The 20627-nt window shown below is 43.5% G+C and overlaps 1 protein-coding gene across 1 annotated transcript in view; it reads right to left on the reverse strand.

Moving 5' to 3' along the window:
• Positions 1-20627, reverse strand: part of TSPAN11 (tetraspanin 11) — a 690523-nt gene that overhangs the window by 148978 nt on the left and 520918 nt on the right. The window contains exon 6 of the mRNA XM_078654138.1: positions 11760-11846. Coding sequence (XP_078510264.1) covers positions 11760-11846 — 87 coding nt within the window. The remainder of the gene's footprint in view (positions 1-11759; positions 11847-20627) is intronic.

Consider the following 20627-nt stretch of genomic DNA (forward strand, 5'->3'; position numbering starts at 1 on the left):
TTTCATAATATGTCTAAAGTGGAACGAATCAGGAGTCTGATTTGTTAAACCTTTCCCTGGCATAAGGCAATTGTATGACTGCCATCAGCTAGAAAATACAGCATAAGGCTGTCTCAAAGCTCTCTTATGCCAGGACAAAATAATTTATTAATTAGGCTAAGACAGTGAAAATGTTTAGTAAATCAGACTCTTAATTATTAACACTGTATGCATTGTTATAATCATTGCAGCTTCAAAAGGGGTCAAGAGGTCTTGCAGACACTGGTTATTGTGTGGGTTAGGAAGACCCACTTTTCTTACAGATATATGTGAGTGTGGAGGCAAGGAGGCTGTCTGACTACAGCAACTTCAATTTCATCAAAGCAAAGTGCAAGACATGTCTTTGGAGGTCTTAGTGGAAGTTCATATAGCTCCTTCAGGAACGGATGCTGAAGCAAGCAACGGTAATGTAGCATAGTCCGAAATAATTGAAGACCACTCAATCAATCAATCAGGTTTCTTATAAAGCACAACTAATCACCCATTAGGTTCTCAAGGCACTGTGAGGGTGGGGGTGGGGATGCTGTTCAGTCGAAGAGCCAGGTCTGAGTTCCTTCCTGAATTGAGGTAGTGACGGGATGTTTGAGGTCTTCGCAGAGAGGTCGGAGAAGGATTTTCCACCGGCCACTCCTGTTTTCTGATTAGTTGGCCATGTGTGTAAGCGTATCATTAAGGAAGGACTGGACCTAACATGAGACAAAGGCTGAACTGCAAATAATTAGTTGGCACTGAGCCACCAGCAGGCAAATTCACTGAGACTCTCTGCATCAGATACCTGCCCATGTAGGGTGAACCGCAGCACTGATGAACTAAAGGAGTGGATGAAACTCCTGGTTCGTTGCATAGGCAATAAGTGGACTATTCACCACTGAGGACAGCCAGCTCTGTGGGCACGTTCAAGACACTCAGATGGAATCTCAGTTAAGCAATGGACAGGGAACTGATCCCAAACAATGGCACTATTGCCTCTAGACCAGTGCTTCTCAAACTTTTTAGAACCATGACCCACTTTTTAGAATGACAAACTTTCACAGCCAAACTACTTTTAATGGACATGAGGTGGGCGATTTTTAAATGTAACTATAGCATCGTATGGATGGTAGCACACTGTCATTTACAGCCAGCACATTTTCATTGAAATTGCCACTGAATTTGCACATACAGTTTTACTGAGACAACTATATAGCACTCAAATAGCAATGTGTGGAAATCGAGTTTCTGTGAATATTTATCACTTGTGCATCACCAATTATAGTGCCTTGATTGTTTTGATCCTGTTAAAATCTCGATTTTCAGCAATATTCAAGAATGATAGAAAATGTGATTCTTTTGTGCTGTCCTAACTGATGGATGAACACAGTTCATTTACAGTTTGACCTCTCTCTTTTAAGGATCAGCAAATGTGACAAGATATACTCGAATGTAAATGCTTCTTTATTTATTGATCGAACTTTCCCAGCCCAGGAAAAGTCGGCTTGTGACCTTCCCACAGTTTGGGCAACTCTGCTGTAGACTCACCCCTTGCTGACGAGAGTTTCAGGCATAAACCAGCACTCAGGTGGGCCCCAAGTGGTCTTCGGGAGGAACTGACCTCACAACTGTATGCATGATGTAGGTGCCATCTCACCCTTTATTGTACTACCACTCTCAGAGTTGGTGTAGTTGTGCCTTATTGGAGAGGCAGGAGGTGGCTCTGTCAATGACCTCCCAGCACAGTTCACCCTCTAGCATTATGATAAATGCAGTTGACTTTAAACGCCTACTTGAGTTTTTGCTGAAGTGTTTCAGCAAAGTTGGTGCAGGTTAGTGCTGTGAATCTTTAGACACGTGTTTCTGGATATTATCCTTCATCAGTAGAGATAAAAAATGAAATTCATCTGGGGTTGCTGAGAAAGCTACCACTATCCTCTCAGGTCTCAGTACCTCTCTCTGGCGCACAGGTGCATCTCCAAAAGCTCATCAGTTCTATGGATCAAGGGAGCCTTTTCAAGCAGAAGGGGGTAGGAGCACACTGCTTCACCTCCCAGCACAGTTCACCCCTTAGCATTATGGTAAATGCAGATCACTTTAACCGCATGCGTGCGGCGGCTTTTTTCGCGCTGTGCGGCGTTTTTTAAAAACGCGCATTACATGACGAGCTCAGCTCGTCAGCAGCGTGCAAGCGGCACACTGAGCGGGGAAGGGGTTAAATGCTTACTTGAGTTTTTGCACTTTAGCAATACCTCAAGTAAGCGTTTAAAGTGAACTGCATTTTCCATAATGCTTAGGGGTGAACTGTGCTGGGAGGTGAAGCAGTGTGCTCCCATCCCCCTCCTGCAGTGTGTTACCTCACTGGTACATGTGTGAGCCAATAGGACTGGAATGAATGACGTGAAACAAGATTGTTTTATGTATTTCTCTTATGAGCATGTATTCATCTGGCTTTCTGGTGAGACCTAATGGTTTGTAGTTGATTTTCCTACTACGACAGAGGCAAGTCAATACACGTAATGAGTACACCCCCAGCAGGCTCTTCACGTATCTTGTGTAGTTGCTGAGACACACAATGGAAAGTTTCCTGGACCCACAATCAGGATGGAGGCATTATAGATGTTTGTGATATCACATAAAATCTCCATAGTACATGGTATCCCTATGGAACAGGACTTCAACACCCTCTTCTTCAACTCATGGGCTAGTGGGTACACCAGGGTTATAGTGAAATGTAGGGAGGTCGGCTACAGAAAAATAATCTGTGCATTTTATTTCAATATATCATCCTTAATCCTATCAGCATCATTTTACTGCATTATAAAAGAAATATATATAAATCATATACACACAAGCTATTCACACACCACACTTGGTTTTCACGAGGCTCCCCTGCATACCACACCAGAATATTTGGGTCAAATAAAATATTTCTAACTTCTTCAGTTAACTTTTCAACTATATAGGATACCGAGTGGCTTTGATTGTAGCTCATCTTTTTTTCCTTGAAGCACAGTTCTTAGCTTTCATAGGACCTCCCACGGCTTTGTTTCATCCGATGGTTTCAATAATGTTAGTGAGGTTTCTTAACAACGGGAAATGAGCTCCTCTTTGTGGACAAATGCCTGCACTTCATCTTCACACGGCTTCGTGCAGAAATACCAGCAGCAGCCTTTCTTTCAGCCTTTAATTTGACAATGCATTGATCATTCTACTGAAAGATGCAGTGTACAGTGAACCCCCGAGGCTTAAATAAGGCGCTCTAAGGCACAGTAGTTCTGTGCCTGAAGAGACGCTTGCACAGTTGTGGGGCTGTTTAACTATTAAAGGTCCTGACTTGGAGAAATACATGTCCTGTTGCTGCAGGGATACAGACTTCGTTTTTGGCTTGGATAACTCAGAGTAAGAACATGCAATCGATATGATTTTCAAGAACCAGAATTTCCAGAACAAAATGTTTACTTTTGGCGTGTCTAATGGGGAAGAATAAGAATTCAGCAAAAGTAAAATGTAAAACTATTCTAGAACTTGAAATGTCGAAAAAACTTAGGGGCAGATTTACAAGCCCACTGCGCCACTTTTGCGTCACTTTTAACATGGGGAAAGGTGACGTAAAAGTGGCGCAAGGGGCTTGTAAATCTGCCCCTTAAAGTACATATTGGGAAGCGCACGTACCCCACAGACCAATCAGGAACCGGTATCGCCATTCAGTAAAACAACAGACAACATCCATTCCCAGAAGCTCAGCCCAATACATATGATCAAAAGTGATATTCCCCGTAGCCATTTGCCAGTAGCGGCTCCTGGTGGGAGTGCTGCGGCGCGGTGAGGCGGGGCGGGAGAGGGGCAGTGTGGGGGTAGTAAACCACGGAATATGGCCGAACGGAGGTAAGTACATAAAAAAAGAAACAAAAAAAATTACTTTGCGCACGCTGCAACCCCAACAGGCGATGCAGCGTGCACAATGTAATTCATTTTGTTGATTTATTAATATACTTACCTCCGTTCGGCTATATTCTGTGGTTTACTACCCCCCATCCTGCCCCTCCCCTGCCCCGCCTCACCGCCCACAGCACAGAAGATATTGAAGATTTACTTGGTTTGATTGGGTGCTTCATGGATGAAACTGGTAACAAAACCCTTTTTATTCTCTTAATTGCTCTACAGGAGCCCTTGTGGTGTACCTTGTAAAGAGTTGTATCTTCTTTAAACTGTGACTTGCGTCATTACTGTTTCCAGTTTCAGTGGGCACATTTCAGGTCAGCTGTTCTCCACCACATCACTTACTGGATACTTTGATCAATTGCTTGGATATCTGCAGTTTGACTGGAACTATGAAGATGTGTCAAGCACACCTCATGTTCAGGTAGAGGTAATCTAACCCGGATTCTTCATATCTTGGTTCGTATTGCTTACTGCATTGTAAATTAATAAATAGGCTCCAGTAGCAATGTACTCTTCTATATTTACATACAGTTCTTCATAGACCTCATCGCTCTCATAACCTCCTTTTACACTCCTGTGTGGATAAAACTCAAATTTAACTATGTCTCACAGATTCAAAGAAACACTTTAGAGATGTTTCGATTGGGCAAAATGCTACTGAATTCTAAATGAATCAAAACTGCCTAAAACTGAACAGCTCTCAGACAGAAACACTAGTGGCAAGCTCTCCCCATCTGTTGAAGAGAATTGACGGGAAACAACCTTTACAACGCAACTTTTACAACGCACTACCATGACAACGAAACTTTTAGAACGCAACATCCATTACAACGCATGCAATTACAATGCAACCATTACAACGCATGACACTACAACGCACACCACTACAACGCATGTCATTACAACTCAGTCATTACAACGCATACCATTACAAAGCATAACATTACCATCCAACACTTACCCTACTGTTGCATCCCCTGGAGTTAGAATAGTAATTTTTACCTCTACACTATCCAACACTTACCCTACTGTTGCACCCCCTGGAGTTAGAATAGTAATTTTTACCCCTACACTATCCAACACTTACCCTACTGTTGCACCCCTGGTGTTAGAATAGTAATTTTTTACCCCTACACTATCCAATACTTACCAAACATGCAATGTAATGTTATGCGTTGTAATGGTATGCGTTGTAAAGGTATTATACGTTGTAATGGAATGCGTTGTAAATGTAGTTTTTAAAATTTCGTTGTAATGGCATGCGTTGTAATGGAATGCGTTGTAATGGATGTTGCGTTGTAAAAAACTGCATTGTAAAGATATGCGTTGAAAAGTGTGCGTTGTAACGTCATACATCCAGAATTGACACCTTGCCAAGGAATCTATGAAATTCTAGGCGCACAAGAGGACTCAGACTGACCTAAACATCAACTCCCAAATTGCAGCAGTAGTCAAATCCAAATATCACAAAAAAACTCTACCACTGATGCTCAAAGACCAACACACTTTCTGGGAGTCATACTTCTAGTAAATTACAGGCTCGATTACAGCAAATTTCGTGTTCATTGGCTTGTCTGCCTGTCAAATGAACAAACCTCAAAAAGCACAAACATTGCTGTATGACTGATCTTTGGCCTGGTCAAAATTCAACCCATCATCCCAAGACCCCAGAAAGCTTCACTGCCTGGAAGAAAATTATGGGTTTACCTTCAAAATACTCTGCCACATATTTAAATAGCTTGATAGTTCACCATGAAAATCACCCGCCGCCTGTCTGTATGGGCAGAGGGGCCACACCCCCACCTTTCTCCCCGACAAGAAGAGTGTCTGTCGGGCTGAACAAAGGGCAGCCTAACAGACGGTCTCCTTGTTTAGGTCAGGTAGCCAAGAGCTAGACATGCGATCAATATATATTCAGGCTTCTGGCTGCCTGACCTGAATTTTGTCAGGCTGAGGATTTCACAGCCCTATGGGTGTGACCTCTTCAGCCTTGCAAAAGTGCCTACAAGGCCCTTTATCTCGTAATGAAGGGAAGCATCACTGATTGCCTTGGACCTGGGTGCTTCTGTTTTAAGCCCTGAAGTGCCCAGAGCCGAGTGTCAATATGTGACACCTCACCACAGAGTGGAGTGGGGTCAGCAGCATCACTGACCCCATCCCACAATGTAATGAGTGATGCCTGCTGCCTTCCCACAGTGACTGATCTAAGGTCAGCAAATAAGAAAATGCAGTGGTCCCAACCCTCCTGGGACCTCTGAGGTTTCCCTCCCGGAGAGTTGCTGTGAAAGAACATTTTGTTTTTTTGATTTTTGGTCTGTGCTTTCATGCGTGTATGTATTTGTATTTGTGTGAGTGAGTGTTGTGAATGGGTTTGTTTGTACACTTGTGTGAATGCATGGATGTGAGTGTATGTGCCCCCCTATCCCAGCTAAAATTACCGGCTGCCACTGGCTAAAATACCTACCAAACAAATTAAAACAATACTCCTAGACGAGGCCACTATGCTCTAACAAACTTAACCTTCTTAGAGACCCCACAAAACGAACAGCCAGATGTGACAGATGTGTTTCAGTGGCTTGGCCATTTCTGTGTAACAACCTGTCTAAACTCCTACACAAATACAACTATCTTCTAGCATACAAAAATGTGCCCACTCGCTTCTCTCTCATTTTCTCTCTAGCACCTTGAAGCAATTCAGTAATGCAGTGTGCAATACACAAATATGTATATATGAATAAATAGGCAAATGTTTCTCAAGCATCCTAAAGGAATAGGAGCTGGTAGACTTATTGCTGCAGGTGGTAGCTTTATCAGCTGTATGGGTTAGGCTGCTGGTATCGGAAAGAATAATCTAACCATATTTGCAGTTCACCACTAAATTAGAGTTTTTCTGATTATAAATAATTCTGAGGTCCATTGTGTATCCAACAATTTGTGTTTCCAAAATGATCCTCAGTGAGGAGCACAGGGCTGCGAATTTTGGATTCGATGTGCAGCAAATTCTGACTTGTCAAACAAACAAGTTTAATTCACCCCAAATTAAGATTTCGTAGGCTTTGTGCTCTAGATTGACTGTTATTTTGAAAAATTCCTCCAAGAATTTGGGTGCCTGGTCATGGAATGGTAGTCCACTGCTGAATTGAGAGAGCTGTTGTGGGTTAATGAACTGAGAGTGACTATGCACATGAGTGTTGCTTGGGATACATTAGGTATGTTGGTGCAGGATGGTGGTTTAGGTAGGCTAGAGTTTCCCCACCTTCTCTTTTATGCTCTATGATTTTTTTGGTGAGGAGATCAGCTCATGAGGGTATTGTTATTAGAATGATCTAATGTGCCGCTTGACAGAAGGACCTCGTACAAGACTTTAGTTGATTCAGGCAAGATGCTGTAGTAGGAGATGTAGTGCCAGATATGAGGGGGCAAATGTGTGCCTCACTAGTTTCCTCCCATATCACAAGAGGGGCTGGTATTGTGATCTAATAGTGACTCCTAGCTGTAGTGTCCGGGGGTGTAGGCGGGAGGATGCTAGAATCTCCAGGGGTTTGATGTTTCCTTGTTATAGTGATTTTAAGTGGCTTTGAACATTTCTTAGTGCTAGTAGTAACCTGAAAAGCTACTAGGGTCCAGCTTTTGTTAGTATGATTTTCTTCAATGAACCATGAATATACATTTTATAGTTGAGCAGCCCATGGTAGATGCCAACATTGTGCCAGGTGTCAATCCTAACTATTCTCAATTTCTGTCTATAAGAGAGTATACTATGAAAACATTTCATATAAGCGAAATTATATAGTCCAGAGGCACATTCAACAAGGCAAAAATCATAGATTGGAGGCCACATTAGATTTGTTAAATTTCAAACATCAATTTATTTTCACGCTGAGTGTTATTCATAGAATGAACTTCATATATAGAGGCATAATATGCAGCATGTAATATTGACCCTGTTATTTTCAAGGGGAGAAAGAAAGGTGTGAAAGTAAGTGCTCATGTGAAGAATAGAAAATGAAGATCATCAAGAGGCATATAAAATACATTTATTAAAAAAAACAATTCAAATATGTTATGGCAACTGGAATCTGGCATGAATTCCTGACAGAGCCGGTATCCCCACCAATATTGGGCCTACCCATGTACTCAGTTTCAATTTCCTTGAAATATTTTACAATTCATCTCACAGTGCGAGTGTTTCCAACCACGACCTTCGTTATGGTCCCCCTTCCCTGTCCTGAGAAAGACTGTGGTAATCTGCCTCTGCCTTCTTCTTCACATGCAATGTCTAATGTAGAATCCTAGTATGTCATGCTAGAATGTATAATGAGTCATTGAGTGAAGTCATGACATTCTGTGAAAAAGGGTGTGAAAACTACCAAGGTAGTGGTTGGAGATCTGGTCATGAAAAAACATCCTGGTCTAATGTGAAACGCCAAACCCAAATTCATGAGACCAATTAAGGTTATAAAAGTGTTTAGAAATGCAATAAAAACTCAAGATAATCGCATTTGGAACTTGAGTAGAGTGGTTGTAGTTAAAGGCAAGTTGGATCGCAGCTCGAGTGGAAATATGGATGCATGTCACCACAACCTGGTATAAAAGATGAAATTCGCAGTTCATCTAGAGTTGGTAAATGACCATTATATCTATCTGACTATGTATAAATGGTTTTATTACATGCATATTTGTTTTTAGGTAATTCGTTTAGGCAAAGAGGGGAGGTGTGTGGTAATCTGCCTCTGCCTTCTTCTTCACATGCCATGTCTAACATAGAATCCTAGTATGTCATGCTAGAATGTATAATGAGTCATGACATTCTGTGATAGCTTTGTAAGTAAACCTGGACAGTTATTCCAGACCTGACCTGCTGGTTGCTGGATGAGATTCTTTATGCCAATAAATCTTATGAAGAAACTATCAACCTGCCTTCAGCTCATGATTCAACCTACTTCAAAGACCTGCAGCAGAGGAGTCTTCTTACCCTTTTGCGTTAGGGTCGAAATGTCGACATCCCACCAGTGGGCCTACACCCAACATCTACTCCCCTCATATCCGGGCCACAGATGAAGTCACACTGTGACACGAATTGTAAAATATTTAACGGAAATTAAAATTGAGTACAGGGGTAGGCCCAATATTTTAGGGATACCGGCACTTTCAGGAATGTATGCCGGATCCCAGTTTCCATAACATATTTGAATTGTTTTTTTTTTATATGCCTCTTGATGATCTTCATCTTCATTTTCTATTCTACACATGAGCATTTACACCTTTCTTTCTCCCCTTGAAAATAACAACGTCAATGTTACAAGCTGCATATTATGTCTCTAAATATGAAGTTCATTCTATGAATAATACTCAGTGTGAAAATAAATGGACGTTTGCAATTTAACGAATCTTCGGTGGCCTCCAATCTATGATTTTTGCCTTGCTGAATGTGCCTCTAGACTATATAATTTTGCTTATATGAATTCAGTCAGTCAAAACACTTTATTCGATTAATTAAAATCATAAAAGACAATATACAACATATATAAAACGTTTAAAAAAGTTAAAATGACATTCTATTACATTAAAACAATTATATCTAAAATCCATACAGATACAAAAGTTAAGAATCCATGTGTAATCATGTCAGTGATAGAGGGTGGCATAAATATCAGTATAATATATACGATCACAGTTGACTCATACGACCGCCCCTTCTATTTTTAAGCCTGACAGCGGCCACCAGGAAGCTGGCCACGCTAAAAATGTCTCGCTTGCTCCTGAGCATTTGTAAGTGTATCAGTGCTGGCCTAACCTGGACGAAACCCATCTCTCTTAGCAGGGGGATTAAACATTTCCTGCGTGGTTCAGAATAGAATTCGCAGAACATTACAAAGTGCATGGAATCTTGTGGTGAGAAGTTATCACAGGCACATGGTTTTACCAATTCAGGTTTTCCCCAACATGGGCAATCCCCCAGGGTTAAGTGTATCAGGTTAAAACGGAACCTCACCAACAAATAGCGATGGAAAGATCTTGTGACAATATTTAATTGTTTTCATAGTATACTCTCTTACAGACACAAATTGAGTATAGTTAGGATTGTCCAGGACCAACTGTTTTCTTTATCAATCGATACCCAGGTCCTTTGACACTTGACTGGGTTACCCCATTTATTATAATGGTCCTTATATTTCTAGACATGGTTATTGATATAACTGGTTAGAATGAACTGCTACAAGAATTACTGAGAAGCACACAGCCATGGTAGCTCTGCTGTGAGGGTGGCTCACAATGGCTTCAGCTCCTACATAAAAAAGTAGGAGTTTATGCAGCTTACAAGCCAAATGCAGAGATGCCTTCGGAAGTAAAAACTGTAATCGAGGAGCTGCAATTTAGTGTACTAATGCAAATCTGGAATTCTGCAGCACGTGCACTCTGTCATGGTCACTATTTGTCATGTCGCTAACAACAGGATATTCACATGTGTGCATGAGGGCTCTCTCATGCATCTCTGTGGATTCTTTGGTCAGGCCATTAGCATGTCACTAGACTTCTGCAGCAAACAGAAAGATAGATGAAGCTTTAATCATAAACCAGATAGAGAAAGTATAAAGACTTACTATCTGCAGCTGGTAGTAAGAAAATGTGGTAACGTACTGCTGCAAGAGCAAGACCAGTCCTTTTTGACTGGGTTTAAATACTTGTGAACAAACAGGCAGACAATCATAGGCCTATTAAAAAGAAAAAAAGGCCGATCTTAGCTTCCATTGTTCCCGATTGGATTGGCAGTGGCTTCCGGAGACCCCTCTTCTCAGCGAGACAATGCAGTTTACATTCTAGACATACAAGCTGAAACTGCAGAACATGCCTTCTCTCTTAGGGCCCGATGTAGGAGCCCTAATACCGGCCGTTTCCGACCGGTATTACGGTTTTCTTATGTAGGGGGCTACAGAAGTACACATTCGGTAATTTTACCGATTCTGTACATTTACCGATTCGGTAAAATACCGAATCGGTAAATGTACAGAATCGGTAAATAGAGATGTAGGTGTCACTCTGAAGAGTGCCACAGGCCTTCAAGAGTCGGTATTTTACCACCCAATCCAATTGGGTGGTAAAATACCTAATCCAGGTGTGCATGCACATCTGTGCATGCACACCTGTGCCATGTGACACACAGACATGCCCTTAGGGCATGTCTGTGTGCCACATGGCACACAAGCCTGTAATTGGGGTGCTAGAGGGTGTCAAAGTGACACCCCCTGCACCCTTGCAAGAATAGGTAATTACCGAATCGGTAAATACCGATTCGGTATTCCACATTGATTCCTATGGGCTTCAAGGCCCATAGGAATCAATGGGGGATACCGATTCGGTATTTACAGAATCGGTAAATACCGAATCTTACAGATTCGGTATTTACCGAATCAGAATTACCTACATTTCCCCCCTCTAATTTACCACTTCTTAAATACCGATTCGGTATAATTCGGTATTTTAGAAGTGGTAAATTAGATTTACCTACATTGGGCCCTTAGTCAGGAGTATAGAATTAACTACGGTACATATATGTTGCACACATGTATCTCGGAAGTGGGTAAGAAAGGCCTCATTCAACATATAACTCTACTTATGATTATCAGTGTCACTGAAAATAGAGACTATCTACTGACATGCTGCATTATTTCATTGCTTTTTACACTAAAAGCATCATTCATCCTGTAATATCAAACATGATAAATAATCAAGTAGGTCAGTGTAGATACAGTGTACATGAAAGAAGTTACTCTTCATGTATACAACAAGAGTAGACAACATACCTGTAGGCAGGCTACTCCTACACCCACTGCGCCAATAACGAGAAGATGATCTCCCAGGAACTTCTCCAGCTTAGTAATACACCCGCCCTAGAAGGGAAGTGATTGGAGGTTACTGAAGTAGCCTTGGAAAGGAAGATACACTTATGGTCCACTAGCATACTTATATTTTTACAGTTAAATTAACCAAAACAGTAATATTTGAAGGGCGTGTTATATTTTAATGTGTATGAGTGCCCTAACCAACTTGCTACCATACAAACAAGTTGAATAATATTACATATGAAGGAAAGCGTATGAGGAACGCAGTGAAACATTTTACACTTTAAGGATGCTCCAGGAAGCCAGTTGCCTACGGTTTCCCACACTTTATAATCTTTATGTTCGTCCATTGTCAGACATCACCTGCTCCTTGAGTTTCTCAATTGTGTCATACACTGACAACACACAGATTATTGTCTCTCTTACTCCTAATACAGGAATAATATTACAAAAACTTAACACCTGCCTAAAGCAAGTTGCAGACTGGATGGCTGCCAGCTGCCTAGAGTTAAATAGCAACAAAACAGAGGTTTTGGTAGTTGGCAACAATCCTTCACTATGGAATGAGCTTAGCTGGCCCGCCTCTCTTGGAGATCGCCCCTCCTCAAAGTCAGAAGTGAAAAATTTGGCATTACACCGGATAGCAAACTTACCATGGAGGTTACGGCTAGAAAATTATCATCTAGCTGTTTTGGCCTACCAAGAACCCTCAGGAAGTCGTTTGTTTGGCTAACAGTACCTGTATGCAGAGTTGATGTACAAGGCCTGTTATTACCCAGGCTCGATTACGGGAATTCTCTTTATCTGGGAAGTCCACAAACAGTCATTACAAATCTCTAGGTGATTTAAAATGCAAGATACTTTTGGGCATCCCTAAATTTACAGGCTGCCTCTTCTGCACTAACTACGTTACACTGGCTGCAGATACAAAAGACAAATCAGTTCAAAGCTCTTTGTATGGACCATTGTGTGGTGCTCAAGAAGGGCAGCATATTCTACAGCATCTAATGTGCCTGTACCGCCCCAGGAGAGAACTAAGGGCCATATGTAGGTAGCTTAATACCGGTCGGTAACAGACGAAATTTGGTATATTAGCCGTTACCAACCGGTATTTAGGCATTTGAGATGTAGGAAGCCAATAATAAAGATTCGGTAATTATGAATCGGCAAGTACCGATTCATCATTACCGAATTCCAAATTACCGAATCGGTATTTATCGAATACTTATTTACCGATTCGGTAAATAAGAAACGGTAAAAAAGAGAAAAGAGATGTAGGTAAAATCGGAAATACAGAATTTCATGAAAGTCGGTATTTAAGAGTCGTAATTACCATGGATTAAAAGCCGGTGGTAACCAGGCGCAGGCCATAAAACAGGCCCCAAAATGCAACAGTGTGATCAGAATGGCGGCTTTCTATGTGATAGCAAGGCGGCTACGGTTACAGGCAGCAGGAGCGAGGATCTGGAGACGGGTGGAGCAAGTCTACAGATAGCGGATCACACTCTTCCAACTTACTGAGGCAGAGATCCATGAAAGGTACAGGCTACACCCCCACACCATCCTGCACTTGATAAGGAACCTGCACCCACCCCTGGAGCACCCAACACCAAGGGTGCAGGTCATACCACCACATGTATAGGTGCTCTGTAACTACACCTCCTTGCATCTGGCAGTTACCAGGGGGTGATAGCTGCGGTAGGTGGGGAGTCCCAGAGCTGCCTGTCCCGTTTCTTCAGGAAGTTCCTGGAGGCCACAATGCAGAGAATGGATCATTACATCAGCTTCCCTGACACACATGTGGAACTGCTGAAGACCAGGACTGACTTTTACCAAATGGCAGAGTTTCCACATGTCATTGGCTGTATTGATGGCACACACATTCCAATCTGCCCACCTGCAGCCACTGAGTACATCTACAGGAACAGAAATTCCACCCACTCCATAAATGTGCAGGTAATCTGTGATGCTGCTAACATAATCACAGACATCGTGGCCAAATTCCCTGGAAGCACCCAAGACTCCTTCATCTTCCAGAACAGTAAGATCTACACACGCCTGGCAGCGGGGGAATTTGGAAAAGGAGACCTGCTAGGTAAAACACTGTGACAAACCCTGATAGATACTGCAGATGTAGCTGTTGTTGTGCATGTGATTAATGGCTCTCTCTTTTCCACATAGGCGATAGTGCACATGCCGTCCACTCATTCATCCTTACTCCCTACCTGAACCCATCAACCCAGAGTGCGAGACAATACAACGTGGCACACAAATCTACACACAACGTTGTGGAGCGCACCTTTGGGCTGTTAAAAAGCAGGTTCCGCTGCCTCCACAAAAGCGGAGGCACACGCCAGTACTCTCCCCTCATATGCTGTAAAATCATTGCAACTTGCGCAATGCTGCACAACCTTGCCACTAGGAGAGGAACAGCCGTAGAATTAACAGATATTGAGGATGATGATGATGATGAATTTGCACACCCTGAGCCCAACACAGCAGGAGTGGCACCAGCAACAGGTGGAAGGCAAAGACGGGCAGAGATCACACGCAACTATTTCTAAGTAAGGAGACACAGCCAGTTGATGTATGTACACAACGTAGTTTTAATATCTTGGCACTATGCCAGTACACAAAGGCCCAAATGTGCCAGTCCAATTTTTGCCATCCATTAGGGAAGTCCTGGGTTACTTCACCCATTCCAGTTGAGGGAGTGTGGGCAGCATCAGTGTCTGCAGGCATGCCCACCGGTGCTGGATGCCATTGTCTGTCTGTCCTCACTGGCTGTGTGGGCAGTGGCAGCCCCATGCTGCCTGCAGCTACTCTGGGTGTCAGTAACAGGGGGGGTTATGCTGCTCCTACTGGTGGTCTCCTCGCCCTCCCCCACATCCAGAGCACCAGTATTTGTCGACTGAGCAGTCAGCAGCAACTCAACTGCACTTGTCACCCTCACAAGGCCCCTGGAGACTTCATTGCTGCTGTGTGCCGTCCCACATGCATGTTGACGCAGCACCTGCAGAGCAGGGAAGTGGCAGTGGCTAGCCGATTCACTGCCCTTGTGTGTTGTTCAGACCTCTGCCTCTCCCTGCGCCTTGGTGCCCTGTCCTCGTCCAGCTTGCTGCACAGCAGCAGCACTGACTGGGACATGTCCCACATGCCCGCAGCCATCTCTCTCATTCCCTCCGCCATTGAGCTGATGCCCTTATCAATGTTTTTTACATTTTCATTTAGGTGCTTCATCTGTCGTTGGGACCGACTGGATGGCCTTCCCCTGCATGCGCTGCACCTTTACCATACTTGCCTCCAGGCCGCAGAAGACGCCAGGACCCTCGCCATGTTGGTTTTGATTGCTGTCCCTGGCCCTGCGGCGTTTGGCACCTGTGTGGGCCCCCTCGGCAATGGACTGCTGAGGAGCATTGCTGTCCAAAACTGCCACAGTTGATGTGCCACCCCCCACCGTGTCTTCTGCTGAAGACTCTATTTCCCGGAGTGTGCCCACAACATGCCTCCTGGTTCTTTGCACTACAGGTGTTGTTGCAGCCGGTGACGCTACCAGTTGAGGTGAGGACAGGAGTAGTGGTGAGGCCAGCTGCTGTGGGGAGGCCAGCAGCTCTGGTGACGCTGGCAGGTGTGGGGAGGCCAGCAGCTGTGGTGAGGCTGGCAGGTGTGGCGAGGATGGCAGTGTTGGTGATGCCGCTGTTGCTTGTGTGGTGTGCCCTGCACTGGTACTCGCCTCCTGTGTGCCTTCCCGCCGGGATGCACTACCTTCCTTGTCCTTGGGACGGCTGCGAGATGTCTTGCTTGTGGACAGAAAATCGTACATAAGCTCTGTGGTTCTGCAGCCCTGCTTATACAATTAAATTCTCATCTCTGAAACACTGTCGCTATTGCTTCAGCTTACTCATCACTGATGTGTGTTGCATGCCTTGTTGTTTGGTGTGTTGTCTGACCTGGTAGATATTTCACCGACTACATCTCCCATAATGCATTGCAGGTGTATACTAAAACCTGTACTTTAATGGGGTTCACACTACCACATTGGGGAAGGGGAAAGGGAAGGGGTGGGGGGGGATTGCTGTGCATGCTTCTTACCTTTTTTGGTGGCAGCTTGGGCTGAGCTGTCTGCATCCCCAATCCCACAGACACTGTCTGGCTCTATGGTGGACTCCACCAGCTCCTCAAGCTCAGTCAGGGCAGGTGCCCTGCTCTTCCCTCCTCCTGTGTGCCTCGCTTGTTTCTGGAGCTCAGCCATTTTTCTCTTTGTCACGCTCCAGAGGTCATACCACCTCTTCTTTGGGTCGTCGATGTCCCGTGGGGTCACTCCAATGGCATTCACCTTTGTTTGTATAGCCAGCCAAATCTTCCTTTTGGCAGATTCTGCCACCTGCAGGGACTGCTTGCCAAGCAACTTGTGGTGTTCCTTCACTACCTCCTCCACAAGGACCTGCACCTCCATGGTGCTGAATTTCTCCTTCCTCTTTCTCTCTGCTCCTTCCCTTTCGGTTTCCTTGCTTGACATCGTGCTGTTTTCCTGGAGTAAGTATCCCTGGGTCTCAAGGGCTCTGCTCTGCTCTCCCAGCCTCTCCAGAAGCTTCAGATTGAGTGCACGTGCATGGGTGTGGCCACTTCCTGGTTGGAAGGTGGGGTGGTTGCACCGGATTGGCTGATTCCTTAATTGTTTCTTTTTTTGAATTACCAATTCGGTATTTTACAGAATTGGATTTTACCGATTAGGTTTTTACCGATCGGTGTTGGGGATTCGGTAAATATTACCAAATTTTTACCTACATCCCAAATACCGAATTCTTATTACTGATTTGGTAAAATTCTGTAATAATCGGAATTTCAGATTCGGTATTTGGAATTTAACCTACATAAGGCCCCAAGATCCAGTAATCTTAGTTTACTCATGATTTCCAGAGTGAAGAAAGTCAGGAGTGGGGGATACTTGTTTGCATATTTAGCCTCCAAGCTATGGAACACCTTACCCCTAGCCCACAGGTTAATCAACAACCTGCTCAGTTTCAGGAAACAACTCAAGACACATCTGTTTACTTGAGAATGAGATACATAAGATCTTGGAAGACCCATTAGTGCTTGGAAGTCCGTTGGATAGCCATGTGCTCAAGAAATTCCTTGGACAGAATAGAATAGAATAGAAAAATAAGATGTTGCTCCGACTAGAACATCATAAATATCTTGCTGGGGCGGGAAGAAGGGGGGGTGTTTGAACCCTTCATGGCCAACAGTATTGCCTCAGGAATTTTCATCTGTCGTATGTCTCAAGACACACTGTCAAGACTGAGTGTTCCGCACTTCCGCTCAGCATTAGGAACCGCTCCGAGCTAACCTTTTTTGTAAACTGATCAGCCTCAAGGTTTTTTTTACTTGTTCCCTCCATCAGAGTACCAACATGCCCCTTGCGGTTAAAGTACTAAGAATCCCACAGGGAGAGCTAAATAAAATAATAAACAAATAAATGTACAAGAGGTGAAGAGCTGTGCAGTTCTATGCAAAGGTGTTGCGAGTCAAATAAACTGGTACTAAGTGGCACATGTACAAAGCATTTGTGCGGTCGGAATGACATAAATGCACAAAAGCACAAATTGCGATTTGGTAACATAGTACAGAATCACAATTTGTGTTAACGATTTGGTATTTGGATGGGAGTGTTTATGGCATCCCTTCTAAATGTAGAATTGCAGTGGTATTTATTAATCTTTTGCGACTCAACTATGGTTGCAAAAAATGCATATTTAACCGACACTACAAAGGAGGTGGCAACCATTTGTGCCCAAGGACCACCAAAAAAAGTAACTTAAATGTTCCATTTCATTTTTTTAAATGCTTCACGCCTTTAAAAAAAAAGCTTTGTTAAAAAGCAATCTCAAACATGGTGGTCTGCTCACCCCAGCAGGCCACCACCCTTGTAATGGCTGCAACTCCTAATGTGTCGCAAACTGTGCCCACTTCCTTCATTTCCAGGAGGTTGGTCAATTTGTGACCCACTAGGAATCATTATTCAAAACGTGTACATTTTTATGCATTAGGAATTGCGCTTTCCTAACTGTGATTCAATAAAAATAGCAATTCAGCCTTTTAGAAAACAATGTTAAACTTCGTAGTTCACAAGAAAAATATTGTGATGGACCACGTGCCCCTTTTCAGTACCACACAACATATTAAATTTGAAGTAAAGCAGTTCTACCTAGAAAACAGTGATTCAGAGCATACCAATGAAACAAACACAGATAAAAAAAATCAAGAGAGTTTCCAGTCAAGTCGTGTCCACAAACCACGTTTCTGAATAGGAAATAGAAATATTATTTGTTTGGTGTTTTGCATAGCGCTAACTTGGCCTGTAGGAATCCAAGTACTTTACATGAGCATCAGATTATATTACAAAAGCTCAGATCTTTTTCATTTTTTTAATGCCCGGTGATAAAGTGATTGGCCCCAGAATCACAGGATGCTGACCCAATGCTGGAACTCAAACCTGGTCCCCGAATTCCAAAGTTGTCAGCTCTCGCATTAGGACACATCTTCTTACTTGTTTATTAAGTGATACTAAGAGCTACCTTTAATTCCTTATGTTCACTTCCTACATTGTGATATTTTAATGCTGCTAATGTATGCCTCTCAATATAGTCTGACAACATGTTATTGCATTTTCTCAGTATGTTGCAAAGCTACTGCTGTATGCTCTATTGATGTTTCATTAAAAGTTAATATGTCATTGGTTCATATCTGAACTTGAATACAATATAATTCCACAAAGCTGGTTTGAATTTTATGAAAAATTCTAGTCTATGCCAGTGGTAATGAAGGCCTTCTCAAGCACTGTGTTATCTTTGTACTGATAAACCCTAGCTGCGAAGCATAGCCTTTTAGCTTAAGTCTTTGACCTTTGTTTTTCTCCAGTGTCAGAGGGTTGAAAAGGATGTCATTTATGACTTCTCATTTCCTCAAGCAAGTGGTCTTTAAGCAGGGCCGGACTGAGAACTAAAACCGGCCCTGGCAAAGTACTCGCCCCCCCATTGGGTGGGTTCAGGTGCCGCCGAGCTCTTTGCCAGGTCTGGTTTTTGGCTGCAAAAACGGCCCTGTAACAAAAACGGCCCCTAGGGGCCCAAAACTGGCCCCCACCCATGCGGCCCATCTGCGGATTGCCCGGGGCCCACTACGGCCAGTCCGGCCCTGTCTTTAAGGCGGTCTATGTGGCACGTGTAGGTCTATTGCTGATCAAGGACAGCACTAACTAGCCACATTTATAGGCTATATTTGCTGGCATCGATCCCTACCATTAGAATCATATTTTCAGACTGCCACCTTGTAGGGATGTAAGTTATACCCAAAAACCACCCACACACTGTATTGCTTCTTGTAGATTGCTACGAGCTAAAATTTAAAATGACCCCCGTTATAAATGGGGTCTCTTGTTGGCAGAGGTAGGCACCCGGTCCAAGTAGGGACCACAATCCTAGTCAGGGTGAGGTAGATAAAAACTAAAAGATAACCTATGCTCACCCTCTGGTAGCAGTCAGGCTTATCCAAAGAGGCACTGTGTAAAGTATTTCTGCAACAAACATACACAGTAACACACTGAAAACACCACAAAAAGACTCCACACCAGGTTAAAAAAAAGACAATACTGTATTAATAAAACAAGACCAAAACAACAAAAATCCAATCAGTGAAAGTTGAGAAATGAATAAAAAATAAATAAAAGTGTTTCTAGTGTGTAGAAGCAATAAGCGCATATGGGGATTATCTGGTCATGCTGGAATGGGGCAAAGTCAACAGCTCAAACCTAGCATGATAGAGCTCTGGCTGGGGACATGAGCCATGCAGGCCTGGTAACCAGAGTGCCTTGATCCTGGGTCGCAACAGCAAGATGCGGGGTGCATAGGAGCGATGCGTCAATGTCGAGTCCACAGTCAAAGTGATGCGTTGATTTTCTTCATGCAGTGGCGCTGATGTATTGAGTCCCTTAAGCGAAAAGCAAGTTCAGAATGCAGAAGTTCCGTAGATGATGTGCTGAGTTAAGGGGGCGATGCATCGATCTTCTCCACCCAGTGGCAGCGATGCGCTGGTTTCGAAGTGGTGGTTACTGATGCGATGCTGCGGTTCTGAGTGCGATGCATTTAATCTACCCCCAAAGAGGATCGATCCGCCGGTTCTGCTACATGCATTTGAAGGTGCGTCGGTTTCTCTACTGCAAGTATCTGGGTCCACTTCCAGTTAAGCAGGCACAGGAGCAGGTGTAGAGACTTTGATAGCCCTGAGTCTCAAGCAACAGGAGGCAAGCCAAGAAGCCCTTGGAGATCATTTTTGCTTGCAAGTTAGAGTCCTCAGCAGGGTCAGACAGCAGCAGGCAGCGGGCCGACAGGGCAGCACAACAGAAAAGTAAGCCTTTCAGGTCAGAAGTCCATCAGAGTTGAAGAACCGGGTTTTCAAGTACCCAGCGGCGTCAGGGACACGCCCAAAAGTCCTCTAGGTTCCCTTGCCTTGGTATACAGAGACACGGAATACTTCTAGGTGGCGTCAGAGATCAAATTTATTAGCTGCAGCTAGTAGCAGAAATCCCAGCAACACAACACGGTGTACAACTCAAGAAACTGCTCAATTTTACTAGGGCGAGACATCCCTATTTATACACAAAAAGGTACATTTAAAATGCACGCTCCTGCACCAAAATTCAACCAATAGAAAATACATGACATCACACAGCATCATACAGTAAAGCTCATTTTACAGTGTCCCAACCCACAAGTTAATATTTAGGCATATCTAAATAATAATCTGGAAGGCCCGCACAAACCCTTAATTGAA

This window comes from Lissotriton helveticus, chromosome 1_1 (assembly GCF_964261635.1).
Source record: "Lissotriton helveticus chromosome 1_1, aLisHel1.1, whole genome shotgun sequence".
Classification (NCBI taxonomy): Eukaryota; Metazoa; Chordata; class Amphibia; order Caudata; family Salamandridae; genus Lissotriton; species Lissotriton helveticus.